General features: G+C 36.8%; 2 protein-coding genes across 3 annotated transcripts in view; one reads left to right on the top strand and one right to left on the bottom strand.

Annotated features, from left to right (window-relative positions):
* DopEcR (G-protein coupled receptor DopEcR) overlaps window positions 1–24,299 on the top strand; it is a 237,690-nt gene that overhangs the window by 62,917 nt on the left and 150,474 nt on the right. The window lies entirely within an intron of this gene.
* slow (slowdown) overlaps window positions 1–24,299 on the bottom strand; it is a 131,782-nt gene that overhangs the window by 80,753 nt on the left and 26,730 nt on the right. For both annotated transcript variants that reach the window (XM_067790802.1, XM_067790803.1), the window contains exon 2: window positions 586–1,462. In XM_067790802.1, coding sequence (XP_067646903.1) covers window positions 586–1,361 — 776 coding nt within the window. In that variant the 5' untranslated portion in view covers window positions 1,362–1,462. The remainder of the gene's footprint in view (window positions 1–585; window positions 1,463–24,299) is intronic.

The following is a 24,299-nucleotide window of genomic DNA, read 5'->3' as shown; positions in this document are numbered from 1 at the left end:
ATCGGCGGTACATATATAGTGCCAAGCATTTATCTTTGTTTATGCCTGATCTCCGAATAGGAATTAGCACGGAGTATATCCTAAGAATCGGTAACCATAAACTGGAAGTACTTAGTTAAATTAACTGGCATTACCAGTGGGCATTATGAGCGGCCGCCGTGGTGTGATGGTAGCATGCTCCGCCTACCACACCGATGATCCTGGGTTCACGCCCCGGGCAAACCAATATCAAATTTTAGAAACAAGTATTTTCAACTAGCAGAAAATTTTTCTAAGTGTGGTTACCCCTCGGCAGTGTTTGGCAAGCAAACTGACTGTATTTCTGCCATGAAAAGCTTCTCAGTGAAAACTCATCTGCCTTGCAGATGCCGTTCGGAGTCGGAATTAAACAAGTAGGTCCCGTCCCGTCAATTTGTAGGAAAAACTAAAAAGGAGCACAACGCAAATTTGAAGAGAAGCTCCGCCTAAAATCTCTCCGGAGGTTATCGCGCCTTACATACATTATTTTTATTTTTATTTTTATTATGAGTCACAGTTATTTTTATAGATCTCTCAAATAACAGTGGTCTTTAAAAATTGACTTACTTTTCTCTTTCCTTGACATCGATATTGCTCATCTCGTTTGGCTTGTCAGTTGTACTATGCGGTAATTCGGCGCTCAAGTTCGGTGGTGCCAATGTAACATAACCTCGTCGGTCTGGTACCAATGGCGGGGGAGGATGCGTTGACGGTGCAGCAGTTGTGTGTGGAGGCATAAAACCGAGTCCACGTCGATTATTATTCCAATTCGGATTGAACGCACCTGTTCCTGATTGACTTATGAATTCGATATCATTGGTGTTGTCATCACCCTTTCCATTACCATCAGCTACTGTCACTGCTCCAGGACTAGACAAATTTGGTGGAACCTCGAATGTGTTGCTACGCGCATTATAAACATGATAATTGCTACGGAGATTGTTAAGACGGCGTTGTGCAACATTGCTATTGTAATAGTCCCGTGCGCTTAATCGTCTTAGGCGTGTCGATCTTCGTTGCAACGCTTGTGGGCCTAATATCGATCGTGTATTATTGGTAATTATTCCTACATCAACATTTGTAGCCGACGAGATTAGAGTGTTGTCAAGTCGTTGCTGTCGACGTTGAGCTGAGAATTGTTGTTGCTGCTGTGGTTGATGTTGCATTTTTTGTTGGTGGTAATGATGCGCATGGTGATTCCGATGTCTACGTATCACAGATATATGTGCCTGGGATGATGGATTCGGTTTTGACTGTTCTATGCTTGCTCTTGCGTGAATTCTCAGAAAGCAGGAAACAATTAATACCGTTAATATGACTACAAAGTACAAAATTTTCGCCATTTTGTCATAAATACTGTCTAGTTGAGCAGCTCTTGTAGTTGGTGTTTAATTTATATCTCAATGAAATATCAATAAAGTTCTTTATGCCACAACTTAAGGGTCTGAAAAATTAAGAAAAATATATGTATATGTAGAAATAAATAAATAGAAATTTCTAAAAAAAGATACATATTTCCACAGATTATAAATTATTATTAATGCACAGGATATATTGTAGCCATAACTCTAGATCAATGTTGCTATAATTGATTACAGTTATTTATTAAAATGAGAATTCAAGGAAGCTTTTTTCGTTATAACTAAAAAAAATTAGTTTAATAATTTGGGAAAAATTTAAACAACGTGACATCAGGACGGACAAGGCGACAGCTGTTTCGATTATACCTTGTAAATCTCTTCAAAGCCTTTTCTCACGGGAGTGGGAGTCGAACCCGCACTCCTAAGATAATTGAAATTGTTAAAAACGCATTCAGCTACGTCATGCCTTAGTTGTTGTAAAGTTTTTCCCAAATGCCTCCTTTCGCATATATTATCTTCTACACATCACATACTTCGTATGTAGTTATGTGTTGAAGTTATGCATGTTTGTAAGGCGGTTTCAGAGAAACTTGGTATTGTTGCTGTTTTTGTTCGATTTATAGAACTACAACAAATTAACCAAATATTGTCTGTGTATATGAATTAATCAGGGATTGCCCGTATTTCTTTAAATGTATGGCCTTAGTATCGCCTTAGTGATGGTATAGCTTAGTGATGCTAATATCCGTGACAGTATATAAAACAAATTTGGTTTTTAAATGACACCACGCCAGTTTTCAAATCTTACTGATTCCTGTTAGGAATGCAAAAAACCACCCTAACTCCAGGTCAGGGAGGCAATGCATCTCCCAACTCCGCCAAAACGCCAGAAGAGAGCACAGAAGCCAACCTTGAGGCCTATTTAGATTTCAACTCAACCAAAAAAAAAACCCCAAAAATATTGCAGTTGAGCCTAGGATGACCCTGCACGTCCACTAGACGAAAAGACAAGAACAGAATGGTTTCTTTTTTCAAACAAATAATTATTAAACACGTGAAATCTTACGTGTTGGCAAGACGTTGACACCTATTTTTGTATCAGCGGTATTATCCGGAATCTGAATACGAAAAGTAACCAATTAGAAAAATGTTGTTACCCAGAATAAAGTCGAAAAACTAATTTTTTTATGTGAGTTAATCGGGGATTGCCCGTATTGCTATAAATGTATGAAAACATTGATTTCAAGCAATTTTTAATTTTATAATTTATTAAATAATATATTAATAATGAAAACATTGATTTCAAGCAATTTTTAATTTTATAATTTATTAAATAATATATTAATAATATTTATTAAATAAATTATAAAATTAAAAATTGCTTGAAATCAATGTTTTCATACATTTATAGCAATACGGGCAATCCCCGATTAACTCACATAAAAAAATTAGTTTTTCGACTTTATTCTGGGTAACAACATTTTTCTAATCGGTTACTTTTCGTATTCAGATTCCGGATAGTACCGCTGATACAAAAATAGGTGTCAACGTCTTGCCAACACGTAAGATTTCACGTGTTTAATAATTATTTGTTTGAAAAAAGAAACCATTCTGTTCTTGTCTTTTCGTCTAGTGGACGTGCAGGGTCATCCTAGGCTCAACTGCAATATTTTTGGGGTTTTTTTTTTTGGTTGAGTTGAAATCTAAATAGGCCTCAAGGTTGGCTTCTGTGCTCTCTTCTGGCGTTTTGGCGGAGTTGGGAGATGCATTGCCTCCCTGACCTGGAGTTAGGGTGGTTTTTTTGCATTCCTAACAGGAATCAGTAAGATTTGAAAACTGGCGTGGTGTCATTTAAAAACCAAATTTGTTTTATATACTGTCACGGATATTAGCATCACTAAGCTATGCCATCACTAAGGCGATACTAAGGCCATGACAAGCAGTATTTACGTCAATAATCAAATCATGTATACACATATATAAGGCAGCCGAAAGAGATGTCACACACAGATGCATTTACTTATGCGCCTATGTGTACTCGAGAGACTGTAAACTACAAACATTCACATCAATAATTCAATCATTATGTATCTACATAAACGAATAAATAATTGCGTCTACACATATGTACCATGTACGAATACGAGCAGCGGAGAGTCAATGCACTAACACATGCATATATCTGAGAAGTTTGAGAGCTACTGGACTAGTAGATTCTGGAAGCGCCTAAAAGATGTATAAAATTGTGCAATTTTAGTTATACCTGAGAAGTTTGAGAGCTCATGGACAATGCTAGTAGATTCTGGAAAAATGCGAACGAGGAAACCAAAGGGTATAAAAGGCAACAGATGTAGAGGCGCTGAAATTCAGTTTGAGTTGAGCAATCAATCAGTTATTGATTAAGCACGCGATCTGGCGGCCAATAGTAGAGTTCAATTTGAGTTATCAATCAGTTTGGTTATTAAGCCAGCGAGTAGCAGAGTATAAGTGTCATTGTGAAGTACTTTAATAAAGGCCATTTTTACATTATTCAATATTGGAGTTATTTATTCAACAGTTTAGTGATTCGAACTTAGCAGAGGATTGCAAATAAGAGGATTTGCAAGTAAAATTCGTTACAATTGGTGTCAGAAGAGGAATTGTTGAATAAATTCCAGAGGACAACAAGGACATGGCAAAGTTCAGTGAATTGAAGATCCAGCAACTGAAGAAGGAGTTGGAGAGCCGTGGATTGAATACAAGCGGCGTTGAACTTGAACTACAGGCACGGCTACGAGAGGCAATGGAAGCAGAAGGAATTGATGTGGAAGAGCATGTCTTTCATCTTGATGGTGAGGAGACAACAAAAATTGAAGAGAAAAACGAAACATCGCAGTTACCAGTACAGACTTGAACATGATTTTAGCTGCAATATCTGCTCAAACATCGACAGTGTCATCTCAACTGGCAGAACAGCAAACATATATGGAATCGCAGGAGAACTGTTATACGGTGGAAGAGCAGAAGACATATATGGCATCACAACTAGAATCGCAGGAGAACCGAATAACATCGAAGATTGAAGCACAGGAAACACAAATTTTTTCACAACTTGAAGAACAGAAGACGTATATGGTATTCCAACTGGAATCGCAGGAAACCCGTATAACATCACAATTGGAAGAACAGATTTGGCATCTCAACTGGAAGCGCAAGAGGCACGTATATCTGAGATGTCGGCACAAATTTCGGAACAGGTATCATCGCAGCTCTTTGTGAAACTGGAAGAGCAGGATGCAAAAATTTTACAACTCGAGGACAAAATTGATGCCGAAATAGAAGCGTTAAAAGGTCGTATGGAGCAGTTACAACTAAACCGCCCAGCTGTTTCAGCGAGTAATCCAAAGGTAAAGACACCATCCTTTGACGGTTCTGTTCCTTTTCAGGTCTTTAAGCTACAGTTTGAGAAGACCGCAGCAGTGAACCAATGGAATACTGAAGATAAAGTTGCAGCTCTGTTCGTGGCACTGAAAGGGCCTGCCGCGGAAATCTTACAGACCCTCCCAGAGTACGAGCGGAACCACTACGAAACATTGATGAGCGCTTTAGAGAGACGTTACGGAAGCGAGCATAGGAAACAGATATTCCAAATTGAGTTGCAAAACCGCTACCAAAAAGCAAATGAGACATTGCAGGAGTTTGCTTCAGATATTGAAAGATTGGCTCATTTTGCAAATGCAGACGCACCCGTGGAATACACTGAAAGGGTAAAAATCCAGAGCTTCATAAATGGCATACGAGATGTGGAAACGAAGCGGGCTACATATGCGAATCCAAAACTAACGTTTGCTGAAACGGTATCGCATGCACTGACTCAGGAAACAGCCTCACTTTTGAGTAAGCCAGCGTACAAAGCTCATCGCGTGGTAGTGGAAAAGCCAGACTGGGTAGACGCAATTTTGGAAGCATTGAAGGGTACGCAGCAGAAGAATAATGATGCAGTCAAATGCTTTAAGTGTGGAAAGCCAGGGCATATTGCACGTTATTGCAACACCAACCCTAACAGTTCCAACAATGTGGGTGGTCGTAAACGCAGAGCAGAAGGAGATGAGCAAATCTCCAAGACAAATCAATCGTTAAACTAAAGCGAGTCAGCAGCAAGGGGCGACAGCTGACTCCCTCAATTGAATGCCCCATAATCTCTATCTCACAAATTGGAAGAAGGTCGAGCAATCTTACTGTCGGAGGACATGTGGATGGAAAAGAACGTTTACTGACTGTAGATACGGGTGCATCTCATTCCATCATTCGAGCGGATTTAGTCAACAAGAAGATAAGACCATTGCATGGAGCAATATTGCGTACAGCCACTGGAGAAGACACCCAGGTAATTGGAGAAGTAGAATGTGAAATAGCAATTGGGAACGTCACGGTACTACACAAGTTTATAGTGGCAGGTATTGTTGATGAAATCATAATTGGAGTGGACTTCTTAATCAACCAAGGCATCAAAATCGATATGCAAAGCAAGACGATGCGATATAAGAACATGGATGTGCCACTTAATTTCGGCTACGAGAGAGGCTACAGTAATAAACGAGTGCTGGTGGAAGAGAGTCAGCAAATACCACCAAAATCAGAAGCAGCCATCTGGGCAAAGGTTGATGGAGATTGTGGGACAAACAAATTGTGGGTTGTCGAAGCAGCAAATAAATCAGCACTGAACATACTTGTAGGAAAAACCCTGGCTATGACAAAACAAGATGGACGTATTCCGGTAAGAGTACTAAATGAGTTCAAGTCACCATTCAATTTGACCAAAGGAGCTATTTTGGGAAGATGCCAAGAGGCCGAAGTAGTTATTAACTATGAACAGCTCCAGGAACACGTTTCATCTAGTAATACTGATCTTTCAAATGATATCACGGCATGGACGCATGGGCTAGAGGAAGCCTATCAGAGTAAGGCAAAACAACTGCTCATAAAATACGCGAACATATTTGACCAGGATGTTTCCAAACCAGGCCGCACCAATGTTGTGAAACATCAAATTGACACTGGAGATGCGAGGCCAATCCGTCAAGCTCCACGTAGTGTTCCACTAGCGAAGCGGGAAGTTGTGAGTCAAATCATACAAGAAATGGACGATAGCGGCGTCATCGAACCATCAGCTAGTCCATGGAGCTCACCGGTAGTACTTGTAAAGAAGAAGGATGGAAAAATGAGGTTTTGCGTGAACTACCGGAAGTTGAATGACGTAACGAAAAAGGATAGCTACCCATTGCCAAGAATTGACGATACTCTGGACTCGCTATCTCGTACGAAATGGTTTTCCACACTGGACTTGAAAAGCGGCTACTGGCAAGTGGAAGTGAAGGAGGAAGACAAAGAGAAAACAGCCTTCAGCGTCGGAGATGGTCTTTGGCAATTTACAGTAATGCCCTTTGGACTATGTAATGCACCAGCTACTTTCGAGAGACTCATGGATCAGGTATTGAAAGGACTACATTGGAAAACATGCTTGGTGTACCTCGACGACATCATCGTATTGGGCAAGAACTTTGATGAACATCTTAAGAACTTGGAGGAAGTTTTCCAGAGAATAGCTGGCGCTGGTCTGAAGTTAAGTCCCAAAAAGTGTGCGCTGTTTAAAAAGGAAGTCAATTATTTGGGCCACAAGGTAACGACAGAGGGCATCTGCACTGCGAACGAAAAAATAGAGGCTGTAAAGGATTGGCCAAGACCACAGAACCTACATGAATTGAGAAGTTGCCTTGGGCTGTGCACATATTACCTCCGATTTGTACCAAATTTTTCCAGCGTAGCCCATAGCCTCCACGAGCTTACAAGAAAAAACAAAGCTTTTGAATGGAAGAAGGAGCAAGAAGTGGCTTTTCCAAACATTGAAGGAGCGTTTTTGTACTGCCCCAATGTTAGCATATCCGATTCCAGGAGCAACATTTATTCTAGATACAGATGCGAGTGGATATGCTATAGGAGGCGTTTTATCACAACTGGTCGATGGACAGGAGAAGGTAGTTGCATATTACAGCCGTTCGATTGGAAAACCAGAGAGGAACTACTGTGTTACGCGGAGAGAGCTGTTGGCATTGGTAGAGTGCATTAAACATTTTCACAAATACCTCTACGGCCAGCGATTCCGTGTCAGGACAGATCGCGCAGCATTGAAATGGCTTCTGCAGTTCCGTAATCCGGAAGGACAATTGGCACGGTGGATCGAGCGACTTCAAAGCTATGACTTTTCCATTGAACATCGAAAAGGTAGTACCCATGGGAATGCCGATGCAATGTCACGAAGGCCATGTAGTTTGGAATGCAAGCACTGTTCAAAGGCCGAGGCTAAAGAAGACATTATAGATGTCCGGCTAATGACTATAACGTGTACGGATGAATGGGACAAGGAACAACTAAGAAAGTGTCAGCTAGAAGATGCAGATCTGTCACATGTTATGCAAGGGCTCGAACGAAACGAAAGACCAAGCAGAGAGGCCAATTGCGAAGTCATATTGGGCACAGTGGAACAGTTTAGAATTGATATCCGATTACTTGCATCGAGTATGGGAGAGTGAGGATATTCAATGCAAGAAGAAAGGAACAACTAAGAAAGTGTCAGCTAGAAGATGCAGATCTGTCACATGTTATGCAAGGGCTCGAACGAAACGAAAGACCAAGCAGAGAGGCCAATTGCGAAGTCATATTGGGCACAGTGGAACAGTTTAGAATTGATATCCGATTACTTGCATCGAGTATGGGAGAGTGAGGATATTCAATGCAAGAAGAAACTGATAGTTGTTCCCAGAAAGAGGATTCCTGACGTGCTCAGCGAACTGCACAATGGTCCAAGTGGAGGTCATCTTGCAATCACCAAGACACTCGAGAAAATTAAGCAGAGATTCTATTGGGTTGGTTGCCGTCAGTCGGTCACCGAGTGGATTGCCAATTGCAAGGTATGCAACAGAGCGAAAGGGCCCAAAACCCGAAGTCATGGCCAGATGAAGCAGTATATTTCAGGTGCACCATTTGAAAGGATCGCCATGGATGTCGTAGGCCCATTTCCTACTAGCAACCGCGGAAACAAATACGTACTGGTGGTTATGGATTATTTCAGTAAATGGCCAGAGGTATACCCAATCCCAAACCAAGAAGCAGAAACAGTAGCAGAAGTGGTTAAAAACGAACAGGGTTGCAAGGTATGGTGTACCAATGGGGTTACATTCTGACCAAGGCAGGAATTTTGAATCAGCTGTGTTCCAAGAAATGTGCAAGAAGTTGGGCATTCGAAAAACACGGACAACTGCATTGCATCCTCAGTCCGATGGTATGGTGGAACGTTTCAATAGAACATTGGAGGAGCATTTAAGGAAAGTAGTAGACAAGTACCATAAGGACTGGGATACACACATATCATTATTCTTGATGGCCTACCGATCGCCAGTACATGACACAACGGGCCAAACTCCGGCAAAGGTAATTTTTGGCAATGACCTTCGACTGCCAGCTGATTTGAAGTATGGGATAGATGCCAATGCGGAGAGGAATGTCAAGAAATCCACTGATGTCTTAGAAGAAGAGCTGAGAGAGATACACGATCTGGTAAGACAACGAGCAAAGATTATGAGTGACAAGATGAAAGCGAGGTACGATAAAGCAATTAATTCGGAAGGGTTTCAGGAAGGAGATTTGGTGCTGCTATACAACCCACAACGAAAAAAAGGTTTGTCCCCGAAATTGCAGTGTAACTGGGAAGGCCCATACAAAGTTGTAAAACGGATCAACGATGTAGTGTACCGCATACAAACCACGAACCAAAATGAAAGTGGTTCATTTGGAGAGATTAGCAGCGTTTAGATCGAGAGATTTGTCTGATCGGGACGATCAGACTTGGGTGGAGGGCAGTGTCACGGATATTAGCATCACTAAGCTATACCATCACTAAGGCGATGCTAAGGCCATGCCAAGCAGTATTTACGTCAATAATCAAATCATGTATACACATATATAAGACAGCCGAAAGAGATGTCACACACAGATGCATTTACTTATACGCCTATGTGTACTCGAGAGACTGTAAACTACAAACATTCACATCAATAATTCAATCATTATGTATCTACATAAACGAATAAATAATTGCGTCTACACGAATACGAGCAGCGTAGAGTCAATGCATTAACACATGCATATATCTGAGAAGTTTGAGAGCTACTGGACTAGCAGATTCTGGAAGCGCCTAAAAGATGTATAAAATTGTGCAATTTTAGTTATAGCTGAGAAGTTTGAGAGCTCATGGACAATGCTAGTAGATTTTGGAAAAATGCGAACGAGGAAACCAAAGGGTATAAAAGGCAACAGATGTAGAGGCGCTGAAATTCAGTTTGAGTTGAGTAATCAATCAGTTATTGATTAAGCACGCGATCTGGCGGCCAATAGTAGAGTTCAATTTGAGTTATCAATCAGTTTGGTTATTAAGCCAGCGAGTAGCAAAGTATAAGTGTCATTGTGAAGTACTTTAATAAAGGCCATTTTTACATTCAATATTGGAGTTATTTATTCAACAGTTTAGTGATTCGAACTTAGCAGAGGATTGCAAATAGGGGGAGTTGCAAGTAAAATTCGTTACAATACTAAACGGAACGTAACGGGATAGTGGAAAGCACAAGGCAACAAGCCACACATTGAAACAACATACATTTATATACATACTAAAAAGAAAATTCTCGAAATGAGAATGGAACAAATTAACGGAATAAACCCTGTGCTATGGATTTTTACTTTGCGACATGTGGTAGTTGCTTATGTACGTCTAAATGTTGGAAGTATATTACCTTTATTCGTTTGTTAAAGACCTGGAAAACTATCGATAGTGGTTTAACACTGTATCATGCAACGTTTTGTAGTAAGCACAGTATATGCAAAAAGTAAGGAGCGGGTGCACGTCTTTAAATCCGGCTCTTGCTTGTCGGCTAACGGGTGGAGTTCTTGCTCCTACCTTTCGCTGTCAGCTCACACTACAGCACAATTATTTTATTTAAAGTGCAAAGGGAAAAGAAAAAAAAAAATACCTAAATTGAAACGAATACCTACGTTGACTTACAAGTCTTGATGTCGCATTGGTTTTAGTATGGGACATGTTGCATGGTTTTGTTGCTACAATCGTCCTCCCTACCATGATTTCCGTAGTATCCAACTAAAACAAAACTAACCTGGAAATCCCTAACACTTACCATACTTATCTAATATCAGGCCAAGGAATCAGAAAAAAAAGTTAAGCAAGTCATTTTGAAATCGACAATATTTATTAAATAAACCAAAACTTAATTCTAACCATAATTAATCATAAGTGAAAGGCTTCGCTATTTTGAAATACAAGCTTATGTTGCAACTAACATTCAAAAATTCTTTAAAAAGAAGCATTTTAGAATTATCAAAAAAAAATTTCCTTTCGATATTTGTACACAGATTTAGAATTCTGATCAAAAAAATATATATAATTCGGTTGCATAAACCTATGAATGTTTTTTTTTGTTTTTTTTTTTCAAACTAATATTATTTAAACATCTTCATATTTTTTTTTTCAAAATTTTTAATATAATCTTCTAAGCAAAAGAATAAAAAATAACTAACATAATTTATAGACTTACGTATTTAAGCAATTTTCTGTCTAATGTAGTTGTTTATTACTTTGCATAATTAAAAAAATCGCGAGCAAAAAAAAGGTATTTTGGTACTCTTTTGAACGAATCTGGCATTGCCAACTTTATCTAAGTTAGAAAAAATTATGCGAAAAGCGAAATGAATAATGTGTACATCATGCGCTCACCATACTAACACAGCATAACCAAAAAAAAAATATGTGAGAGAAATAACAAAAACAAAGTTAACTCACCACTTACGGCTCCAAAGTTGAAATAATTTTCAGCAGAGGACCTGGAACAAAATGTATGCTGCAAATCGAAAATGATTAACATATAAACTTGTTGTTGTTTTCGGTTTATATGTTAAACAAAAACAAAAAAAATATATATATTTCCCTTTCCTGTGTAGTCCTCGAACTACATAATTTATTAAAAATCACTTTGAGGTGGCCACCGTGGTGTCATGGTAGCGTGCTCCGCCTATCACACCGTATGCCCTGGGTTCGCACCCCGGGCAAAGCAACATCAAAATTTTAGAAATAAGGGTTTTCAATTAGAAGAAAATTTTTCTAAGCGGGGTCGCCCCTCGGCAGTGTTTGGCAAGCGCTCCGGGTGTATTTCTGCCATGAAAAGCTCTCAGTGAAAACTCATCTGCCTTGCAGATGCCGTTCGGAGTCGGCATAAAACATTAGGTCCCGTCCGGCCAATTTGTAGGGAAAATCAAGAGAAGCACGACGCAAATTGGTAGAGAAGCTCGGCCTTAGATATTTTCGGAGGTTATCGCGCCTTACATTTATTTTATTTTATTTTATGAGGTGAAACTACCGATTCTATGAGAATTATATCGCGTTCGAAAAATCGCATGCGATTTTCTTTTGAATCACACTTTATCGCACATTTAATAATGCAAAGTTAAGGTAGGGAACACTAACCACTTGATCAAATTTATCGTAATTCTATTAATATTTAATACAATCTAAAATCAAATTCCATTTTTTTGTATTTAATTAGCGAGCTTTGCTCATATTGCTTTATACAATGGTTTTTGTAATTGATATTAGAGAAAAATTGTAAGTTTACAAACGGCGATGGTTACTAGGACATGTTTCTGAATTTCACTTCTTCATCAGCTAGCTTTTCGGGAGCTGAGCGTTGAACTCGAATCTCTAACATTCATATCAGTGCAAGCCTTTAGCTGCTAAGCCATATGAATGTCCCGTTGTTCGCTGTACAATTGGTCTCTAAGAGTTGCCTTTTTGTTTATATTCCTTTTTATCACCATGTAGGCACATACACTCTGTATGTAGTTTATTCCTAATGGTGTGGATATGATTTTTAGGCGCGCTTTTGAAAGCTTAGTAACATTTGTTCGGATTTTTACAGTATTTGTTTTTAATACTTCCGCTGTTACTATTATATCAATATGATCATATGTATTTAATTAGCGAGCTTTGCTCATATTGCTTTATACAAATATACATATTACAAAAACCATTGTATAAAGCAATATCCATTTTTTTGTATTTTTTTTTTCTCTAATCAAAATACTAGTTATACACTGAAAATTCTCTCACTGATGTAGGTATGCGCTAGTATACATATTTATATGTGAATACTTTGTGAATATTAGGTATACATATTTTATTTCACATTATTTTATGTATTTTTAGTTTTTAATGATTTTTAACACACATTTTAGAAGCTAATGATTTAATATGTATTTTCTAACTATTTTTTCTTTTGCAAGAGGAATTCAAAATTTAATTTTATTAATTTTTCTCCTCAAAAACAAAAAAACCACTACATGATTTCTGCTTCTTCTTCTTTATGAAAGATTAAGTATAGACACCAATATGTGTAATGATTAAATGAATGTACCTACACCTCACATTTATATATTCATTTTTCCACATTTTTAGCAAAAATTAAGAATTATGGAATTTTCTTTTTTTCTTAAATTTCCACGAAAACAAGATTTAAATTTTAATCAAAAGTTTTAGAAATAAAAACAATATTTCATGTTCGAAAAATTTAGTTTTTTTCAAAGCTAACTAAAACTTGGCGGCAAACTTCACTGTTTTATGCACTAGAGAATATGACGCATCCAAAGTAAAGATGAAATGAGGGAAAATATCCACAGGAACTCGTCCTCAGAGGATGATGAAACTTCATGCTGGATTTCGGGAAACCTTTCCATTTTCAAAATTTTAATGTAGTATAATTAATTTCGTTGATCAAAATATCGCGAATTTTATGAATTATTTTATTTCGATTACTGCGAACATTTCGAAGCGACTTTTTAAGTTTAGCTTTCGATTTTTAAAGACCACGAGAGTCACACTTTAGACTCAGAAATTTCACACGGTATCGAAGCTCGAATTAAAAAATATGAGATTTTCACTCTTTGAAAGGGGCCGAACCACCGCGTTCTTAAGCTTAGCTTACCGCAACTTGCGGGACTTTTTTGTTCTTGCTTAATCATCGCGAGTGGCGTGATTTTCAAGATCTTGAAAAGACATAATGATAAATGTCAGTGTAAACATTGATATTGTTTACAACAAGTGGCATTCCTAGATTAGTAAATGACAAAACCGGAAGTTCGAATCTTTTGATATGGAAGTAATTCGAAATTCGGTACTTCTAATTAGAATTTAACCTTAATAAGGCAAAGTAATTTGAAATATATTCGCATGTAGGTATGTACATATAACTAAATAAGAACTAAAATCCTAGAACAAAATAGTAAAGATAGAGCAGATATTGTAGGTATAAATAACAAAGTTTTAATTAGTAATAATAGCATAGATATGGTAGGTATATAAAAAAATGTAGATATAGTTGTACTAAAATTCAATCAAAAATTTTGATTGGAAGCTTATGATTGAAGAATTCGCATTCTGTTAATCTTATGCAAAACAAAATTAGTCTGTCAAGTAGAATTATGGTTAATGTGAGATAGGAATGTTAATTCGGCTACAAGCGCCACTACAACACTATCGATGGTCCAAATATAATATCGATAGTCAACATTTGACTATCGTAAATAGTTTCACCACGAAAAAATTCGTAAAAATCAAATTTTTTTCCAAACCTTTTTCATTTTATTTTCGCTTAAACAGCTGTTTATATTTGAAGCGTTGGTAAAAGTAAATTGTATATCTAGTTATTATTATCAACTACCTGTAAATTTCTTGTGTTTTACAAAGGAAATAAGTTATCATGGATAGGTTTTTGACAAAAAAATCGAGAGGTAAGTTTTAATTTTTTGGCGGCCTCCGTGGTGTGATGGTAGCGTGCTCCGCCTATCACACCGTATGCCCTGGGTTCAACTCCCGGGCAAAGCAACATCAAAATTTTAGAAATAAGATTTTTCAATTAGAAGAAAATTTTTCTAAGCGGGGTCGCCCCTCGGCAGTGTCTGGCAAACGCTCCGATTGTATTTCTGCCATGAAAAGCTCTCAGTGAAAACTCATCTGCCTTGCAGATGCCGTTCGGAGATAAAACATGTAGGTCCCGTCCGGCCAATTTGTAGGGAAAAATCAAGAGGAGCACGACGCAAATTGGAAGAGAAGCTCGGCCTTAGATCTCTTCGGAGGTTATCGCGCCTTACATTTATTTTTATTTAAGTTTTAATTTTAATTATGTGTATAAAATGATCAGTAATAGGCATGATTTGCTGGGTTTTTTCTTCATAAAAGCTTCTTGTAGTTCACGTGCTCCTACCAGCAATTCAGATGATTTTGTAGATGAACCTACTGAACGTAAAACTGGCAAAGCACAAAAAATCAATTTCTTTTGTTTGGAACTTTTTCACAAAGTCGGCAGACAAAAAACTGGCCAAATGTTTAAATTGTGGAAAAGAATATAAAACAAGCGGCAATACGTTTAATCTTAAAGACTACTTGAATCGTGTACATCCAGAGCTCAACAAAAAGACTCCGCCTGATGAGGATATAATAGACTTAACACCAAGTACCAGTTCAAGCAGTGCGCGTTCCAGCATGGAATCACTGCCTCACCACTTTAAAAGAGCAATTGAATATGATTCAAATTCGCATTGAAAGAGGGAAATGATTGTGACAGATTTACAACCTTTTTCTCTGGTTCAAGATTCTGGATTTAAAAAATGTGTGCAATTGCTTGACCCAAGGTATGTTGTGCCTAGCAAGACCACATTAAAAAATGTTCACTTGAAGGAAATGTATGCAAACGCAAAATCAAAGCTACTTGATGTTTGTCTAACATGAAATATATCAGTATTACATGCGATGGTTGGACGTCGTATGCTAATGAACATTATATCAGTGTAAGTTTCATTTTATAGATGAGGACATGTTATTACGATCAGCCATACTTTCGACGAACAAACTTGAAGATGCCTCAAATCAAAATGCAGAAAATATGGCTGAATCGCTACGAAATGTTTTTAATGAGTGGGATATTATGGAAAATCCTACTTTGTAATAGATAATGCACGAAGCATGATCAAAACATGGGAAATTTTAAACATTAAACGGCATGCGTGCTTCGCACATAGTTTAAACTTGGTGGTAAAAAATGCGCTAGAAAATTAAAATAATTCTACATTGTTGGATTTTTCAAACGAAGTTCAAATGCGATCGCATGAATGAAAAGTTCAAAAAAGCTCAATTTGATCAACGGTTGTCTCTAATCCAAGATGTACCAACTAGATGAAATCTTCTATATATATAAAAAGAAGTGTACATTTTGATTGTCACTCCATAACTCGAGAACGGATAGCAAGATTGCCATGAAATTTTTAGGATAACTTAATAGGAACCCGGAGAGTGTATGTGAAATGTTTTTTTTTCGGGAAGTGGACCAGGAACCGATTTATTCTAAACTGTCGTATATATGGCTCGATTTGCCTGAAATTTGGTATGTAGGTAGCGTTATATCTAGAATAAAATGTCGGATAATTTTTCTTCCGGGAAGTGGACCAGGATACATATTGGTGACTAGGGTCTCGAGAAATAGGACAAAAAGTGGACCCGGGCGCCCCTAGAATGTGTTTATACAATATGGATATCAAATGAAAGCTGCTGATGAGTGCTTTAATACAGGGTAGTTTTCATACCTATTGGTGTCTAGGGTCCCGAGATATATGGATATCAAATGAAAGCTGTTGATGAGTGCTTTAGTACAGGGTAGTTTTCATACCTACCGGTGACTAGGGTCTCGAGATATAGGCCAGAACGTGGACCCGGGCACCCCTAGAATGTGTTTATACAATATGGATATCAAATGAAAGCTGTTGATGAGTGCTTTAGTACAGGGTAGTTTTCATACCTATTGGTGACTAGGGTCTCGAGATATAGACCAAAACGTGGACCCGGGCACCCCTAGAATGTGTGTGTATTTTGGATATCAAATAAAAGCTGTTGCTGAGAGCTTTTAAGAAATTTTCATTATGATATTCGATTTAGTCGCATCAACCTGGCAAAACTGATAAATATGCATGCGAAATAAAGACATGAATCAATAATACCTACATACCTATTTACATACGTCCTATTCGATTTGCCTGAATTTGGTATATAAATTTGCCTATATTAGTATTTCCGATGCTTTTTTCCGGGAAGTAGACCAGAGACGGACTGGGACTGGGATTAGGACTGGGACTGAGACTGAGACTCGGAGTGGGACTGGGACTGAGACTCGGAATGCGACTGGAACAAAATACATACCACCCTCTGGGACTGGCAATAAGATATGAAGAATAATGAGAAAAACTTGAGAGAAGAGAAAAGAGAGAAGGAGAAGGAGACTGAGAAAGAGATAGAATGAGACGAAGGTGGAGATAGATGAAGCGAAAAATACGAAGGGAGGAGTGAATACAAAGATTAGGAAAAAGTGGTGAGGGGCGAGGGAGAGTTAGACGGAAAAAGCTTATTAAAATGTATGCAGATATACAAATTTAGGGCATAACAACGTCTGCCGGGTCTGCTAGTAGTACATATTTAATGATCAACAGAATTTTGAAAACCAAGGAAACTATTTCAAAGGTTTTAGTGGCGATTGTGAAGGATCCACCTATGCTCTCTAGAGAAGAAATCGTGCTATTAGAAGGGGTTGACAAATTGTTGGGCATATTTCTAGAGGCAACGGAACAAGCGTGTGGGAATAATTACGTGACAATTTCACTGTGTATACCTATTGTGTTTGGTTTGCATCAGAAACTTCAAGCTGCTGACATGTTAACTGAAGCGGGAAATCATTTGCGGTCAAATTTAATAGAGTTAATGGAAAAGTTCAAGAAAGAAGGCTTTCAATTTCTCAAAACTGATGAAGTTTTTATACAGTCGAATGATAACATTAGACCAGTAGCATATATTAAAAACACTGCCCAAAATTCATCTTTTTTTGATTTTTTGCAAGACCGTCTTGCTGACAAAACTCTTCAAAATGACAACATTATTGATGTGTGGAAAAAGCAGTTCTTAGATAAATCGAACTCTCGATCAAATACAAATCCTTTAGAGTTTTGGAAGGAAAATACATATACATGCAGCTTTTATTCAAATAAATTTAACTTAACATAAAATTTGTTTATAATAGGAAAACTCTCCTTCATTTGGCAAATTTGGGGATTGTGTAAAGAAGATTTTGTGCATTCCTGCAACTTCTGTAGAAAGCAAGCAAACCTTTAGTAAGGCCGGCTTAATTGTGTCAAACCGCCGAGCAGCTTTAAAACCCACAAATGTTGATGCATTAATTTTTTATTTAAAAATCTTTGGCTTTTGAAATGAAATAAAGATTTATGTTTATTTTAAGAATACGAGAATTCAAACTATCGATAGTTATTTTGAAGACTGTCGCTACTATCGATGGTGATCCACTTGACTATCGGAAACTATCGATGGTGCCGACTATCGATAGTTTTCCAGCTCTAGTTTATCAGGTTACGCTTTAAGAGGCAAATTAAAAGCCCTCTTGCCAACAATTGCAATTGGAAGATTCAATTCCCAAAACGGGCAAAAAAACGAAAAAAGATCCCAAGGAATTGTGTAGGATTATTAGTGTACAATAATTTATAAACACTGTTAGCACTTGTTTATACAAAGTTTCGTTCACTTTTTCATTCTATTCTAAATTTGTTGGCACTGTAACAATGTGAGCCATAATGGACGTTACATGAACTGGTAACGATTTTCGGTTACATAATACCCCGGTTACAAATTTAACGGGAACACTCACAAAACCGCCGTTAGTGGGAAAAAACATTTAGTTGGTTGTGCTCAACAATGAATGGAGCGCGTGAATAATAAATATAGTTCAAAAAACTAAAAAACACGCTTTTAAATAATGTCGAACTAAAAAGTCAAAAATAATTTTCAAACTAAGTTTAAAACAATAATGAACGAAATATATTAGTATTATTGTGAAAAAAGCGTCGGCCGCTCGATATACGAAAAATATGGCACAAAGCGCCCACGCTTTTTTCGCAATAATACCTACTAGTATTTTTCGTTCATTATTGTTTTAAAGTTATTTTGAAAATTATTTTTAACTATTTAGCTCGATATTAGCTGTGTTTTTATGCGCATTACATTAACACTTAAGTTTAGTATGGACTGCTGAGTGTTAAACTTTATCTACACCACTGAAATTGTTGCGCAGAAAATTAGTATTGCTAAATGCGAGTTATTTAACCACTGCCGCGAATCTTCAATAATTGTCGCTAGATGGGTCTGCTAAATATTACAGACAGCATCTGAGACCCAGCAATCGGACTATATATTTTCGAAGGATTTTGATGCGATGAATCGAAATGTGGCCTCAAAATTGCTCTATCAGCTCTGGTTTTCGAGATATACTATAGCCTAAAAGTGCAAAAACACCGTGTTTGTCCATATTTGAGGTTACGTAGCCGTGTAGATGTTTTCTTTCACCAAAATTAAAGGTTGGCATCTTTAAATGCTAGTCTTCTTCTTTCAAATGGCGTTGAGCTTGCTGAAATATAATTTTTTCCCGCATTTTGAAATTTGCATGTTTCTTGTGGTGTGGTAGGGGAGGTTTCTAGGGGTTAGGGGATAGGGGAGTTGATGGGTTAAGAGTTAATTTGGTTAGCCCACTTGTGGTGTGAGATATCTAGATAAATATGACTTATTTTAATAAAAATATGCGAGTAAACGCTGTCCCCGGGTAAGTGGGTTAGTCTGCTTGCGGTATGGTAGGGGTGATTTCTAGTGGTTAGGGCTGTATGTGACTTGGTACGCGAGGGTTAGAGAGTGTAGGGGTGTGGTGAGTTAGCACACATATGGCGAATTCAAAGAAAATTAGTAATCGACTATATCATGTGTAGGAAAATTTAGAAACATGAAAATTTCAAAACTCGCTATCTCAGCGAAAAAAAAAATGATATTTGAGCAAACTCAACGCCTTTTGAAAGAAGAAGACTTGTGTTTAAAGATGCCATTCTTTAATTTTGGTGAAAGAGAATATCTGCAAGGCTACATAACCTCAAATATGGTCAAAAACGGTGACTATTGCACTTTTAGGTTAGGATATCTCATAAACCTTCGGAAATATATAGTCTGGTTTCTGGGTCTGAATGTTGGTTAAATTTGTCGGCCTGTGTTATCTAACTCTCCTTTGCGCGCCTAGCCTACAGAGTTACAAACATGCATACAAGTGAAGCTAATAGGCGTGTTTTTTTATACACGTAAACGTCTATACGCTTAAACTTTATATGGATTGCGACAAACTTTATATACACCTCTGAAATTGCTGCGCATAAATTTTGTTCTACTAAATTTCAATACGCATTATACTCAGATGTAACTGAAATATGTGTTTTTGTTTCACCCTCTACACTAATTCTATGTATTCTATGTGTGTCCACAATTCATCGCAACTGATTTAGCTATATGTTATACCCTATGGCCATCAGAGGGTTATGTCTCCGCTTCTCGGTACACCCTGTGGCTGCAGCTAGTTATTTAACCACTGCCGCTAGATGGGTCTCCTAAGCATTATCTAAGCGAGGATAGGCGTTTTTTTTTTAAGCGCAAACGTAAACGTATACGCGTGTATAAAAAAACACGGCTAATATAACCGTGTTGAAAAATTAACACGTCAGCCTCTACTTTTCTTCATCTTCTTACATAAAGCAAGGCCATCGCTGTTTACGATTGTTTATGATTTGCAGACACTGATTCCAGCCAATTAATGCCTGCATACGTACATATCTATGCATGTATGAATGTATATATGTTTGTAATTTCTTTGTTTCAATATCCGTATTCGCAAATTCTGATTTCCAGGAAATTATATTCTTCGTATAAAGGTCATCCTGTGCATTTGTATGTATGTATGTGTGCACGTTTAGTGATTTATTAATTATGTATATTGGTTTTAAAAATATTTGATGAAGGTGATCACATTCGTTTGTACAAACATTCATTTATATAACTCAGGTAAGAAGAGTTCAAAATTGGGGAGTTCCGTGCAAAAAGAAGTCAAGGTTCGAAGATCCCTTTTTGCGTAAAACAGCTCAATAAAAAGAGGTCCAGTTTTATAACCACATCAAATAGTTTTTTTTTTATATCTCTCAAACTTCGTGACAACTCAAAATGTAAAAATGCTGTGCCATTTTTTGCTTTATTCTTAAAAAAATTTACCTACTCATTCTCCCATGCAATGTGCCGCCCCATATAAGTTATGTTAACGTCTCCCGATTTCGCTGGAATTGTATGTTTACCCTTTTTTACATCGGAAGGGGGACACACAAAAATTTCATTGACGTACCACTGTTGCTTCTATATTATATGCAAAAAGATCACATCTATCTTAAATTTATTTCGCCACTTTTGGCGAAAATTGTGAAAAATGGATTTTGTCAACATATATACATAGGTATACTATATGTTTTGAAAATGTTTCAAATACTACACAACAACAAAAAAATGATGATAGCACCTCAAATTTTTAAAACACGACAATCTCAACAGGTAATTTTTTAGGAATATCCCTTTTTGCACGCGAGTTGCCAGAGCTGCTACGTAGAAATATTTCAATAGCAGTGTTTTTTTTACACGCGTATACGTTTCGTATGCGCGTGAAAAAAACGCCTATCCTCGCTTAGATAATGCTTAGGAGACCCATCTAGCGGCTGTGGTTAAACTACTAGCTACAGCAACAGGGTATACCGAAAAGCGGAGACGCAAAGCTCTGATGGCCATAGGGTATAACATATAGCTGAATCAGTTGCGATGAATTGTGGCCACACATAGAATACATAGAATTAGTGTAGAGGGTGAAACAAAGACACATATTTCAGTTACATCTGAGTATAATGCGTATTGAAATTTAGTAGAACAAAATTTATGCGCAGCAATTTCAGAGGTGTATTTAAAGTTTGTCTCTTGGCAGTCCATATAAAGCTTAAGCGTAAACGGATATACGCGTGTTAAAAAACACGGCTAATATTAACATCATATTTTGTTTAGTGGTAGTGGAATGCTCAGTGCACTATAAATGTAAAGCACTATGCCCAGTTATGTTATTTGTTAAAATGTTAATAAATACGTCAAAATTGAAATCTTAATTGTAGCACTTGAAATTTAGTTTCTCATAAAAGCAATTTCTTGTTTAATTACACAGTTAATAATTTTAAGCTAAATTACAACAACTTTTTTATGAAAAAAAAAAATGTAGAAATGGGACAAAAATGATTTATTATAATTGAGCTGAATTAAAATTAAATGAGATCCATAAGCACATACGACATTAGAGTGCGTATGCTCAATAAAATTTTTGTAGCGCTGCAAACAAGGCTAGTAGCTCAGGGTGATTTCTTGGCTCCGAGACGCCGTACTTTTCTATCTTCCAAAATTTTGGAATGTGTTGGCCTTGAGAGTTAAGACTTAAATGTAATATGCATTGCGGGTATTACATTAGACTGGTTTGGTCCTGATATGAAATAAAAAAGTTGCAAAAGCTCGAGCCTTGCAAAAATTTAAATTGTTTTTGGCTGTAACGTGGTTATATGACATCCGAGTTTTAAAATTGATAGGCTTTGTTTTTGTCTTGAGAATCTATACATTTTATTTTAATATATATTAGTGTTCTGTAGTCGTTATCAAAGAAATAAAATATGACATATCAAATTTAAAAATCGGATTTCTAATAACCAAGTTATAGGTATCAAAAACATTTTTTCGGCTGTATTTGCAAAAAAATAAAAAAAAATACTTGGCACGATGTACCTCATAGTTTTATGCCGACTCCGAACGTCATCTGCAGGGCAGATTAATTGTCACTGAAAAGCTTTTCATGGAAGAAAAACACTTGGAGTGTTTGCCCAACCAATACCGAGGGGCGATCTCGCTTAGAAACACCCTTTTCTAATTGAATAAAATTTTTTTCTAAATTTTTGATGTTGTTTTGTTCGGGACTGGAACCCAGGACCTTCGGTGTCGTAGGTGGAGCACGCTACCATTAGTAAATTTTTAAAGCCATAACTTATGGGCATATGTGTGTATGTACGTCTCTATGTAATGAAATTAAAGAATATATGTACATATGTATGTATTTATGCGATATGAGAGTGGACAATTGGATTGGGTCCATTAAATAAGAAGGGCTTGCATATGCATATATCTACGTACATATGCACATACATTTATTCATGTTGTAAACGATTCATGCTAGGATTAGGAGATGTCGAGGCCTATCATAGGCACACTATGCAGTTTGCTTATTTAAATTGTAATAAGAGCTTAATAATAAATACCAAGTGACAGTTGTTCTAATGTCAGATGTCAAATGGGGAAAACCTTGAATATCATCACAAACATATCAACAAAAATGTCAAATTATATCAACGAAATCATTTACAATTGGTATGCCAAGCAGCAGATGTTCATAAATATGTTAATATATTTTTTTATACAAATATACACTTACATACATATTGCCCGTTTTATTATAAACTGTTATAATCCAACATTTGAATTGTTTGAGATTTTAAAATACCCTACAACGGCCAACTGGGAAGATTATGTTCGCATACATAGAATTCTCATAGGGGCAAATATGACCGGCGCAGTAGTCTTTGAATTAAATTTTCGTAATGAAGCTGTACGGAAAAATAAAATTTTGTTTGCGTTTTCCCAACAAACTAAAATTTTGAATTACATCTGCTTACTATAAAACGGGCGATATATACATACATAGTATGTACATATGTATGTACATCTCATACTATGGCAATCGCAGTTCAAGCTGCTAACTTCTTTTAAACAAGGTTTACAGCTACACTAAAACTTCGAAATTTTCAATTTTGCATGGACAAAAAAATTTATAAATTATGTATCTCGCTTTCATAAATAATAAATTTTTTAGAGCTATTATAAATTTTATTTTCAGCCAGTTTATGCAAATATTATTAAAATTTGTGTATAAAATATCCGATTCTTTAAAAAATCAGTTTTAAATAAGAAATTTGCCTCAGCTTATACTGCAGTTGTGGCGATATGTAAAATATTTTTTCTTTCTCATAGAAACCATCCGTATAATAAATTCAACAATTTAACTAAAGTCATATGAATTGAACTTAGTGTCATTGTCATAATGGACAACAAAGAACTCATCGAACCATGCAACTACCTACTGTATGAACCCTTCATCGATGTGGCCAACTGTCATCAGTTGTTGATTTTAAGTTGAATTAAATTTCCGCAGCTCTTTGCAATACTGCCACAGATACATATGTAAATATGTACATATGTATGTACATTAGAATGACTCACAAAAGAAAAAGTTGTTTCCTTTTTCCATATAAATTACAAAGTTTAATATTTTTGTTAAAGGCAGTATCAATAGGAAAATTTTCGGTTTCACTGAGTTTAGGGGGGAAATTTTACAGTGTATGGTGCGAAAATGAGTTCCCCACAATTTATTATTTTTATAATGTCGCGACCGTAACGTTTTTCTTTGACCCTTCCCGGGCGCTACCAATTAATTTCTTATTTGTAATTTACCTGATTATATCTCTTACTTCTAGGAGTATTTTTTCTGCATAATAATCTTATCATTACATTGACAGTTTTCTTTAAAAATTTTGCACAAAAGTGTCGCGACTGTAACAATGGAAACTCCCATATGTCATTTGTATTTTCTGGCTGAAAATACCTTTGAAAATAGATTTCTTGTAACCAAAAGTAATTTTTGAAAATATGTTTACTAGTAAATGACTTTGGATAATTGAAGAGTTGAAACATAAAATTTGGCATACAAATATAACAAACTTGTAGCAACT

Source organism: Eurosta solidaginis, chromosome 5 (assembly GCF_040869045.1).
Source record: "Eurosta solidaginis isolate ZX-2024a chromosome 5, ASM4086904v1, whole genome shotgun sequence".
NCBI classification, from domain to species: Eukaryota; Metazoa; Arthropoda; class Insecta; order Diptera; family Tephritidae; genus Eurosta; species Eurosta solidaginis.
The sequence above is the reverse complement of the archived record's forward strand: the minus strand, read 5'-3'. Positions and strand labels throughout refer to the sequence as shown.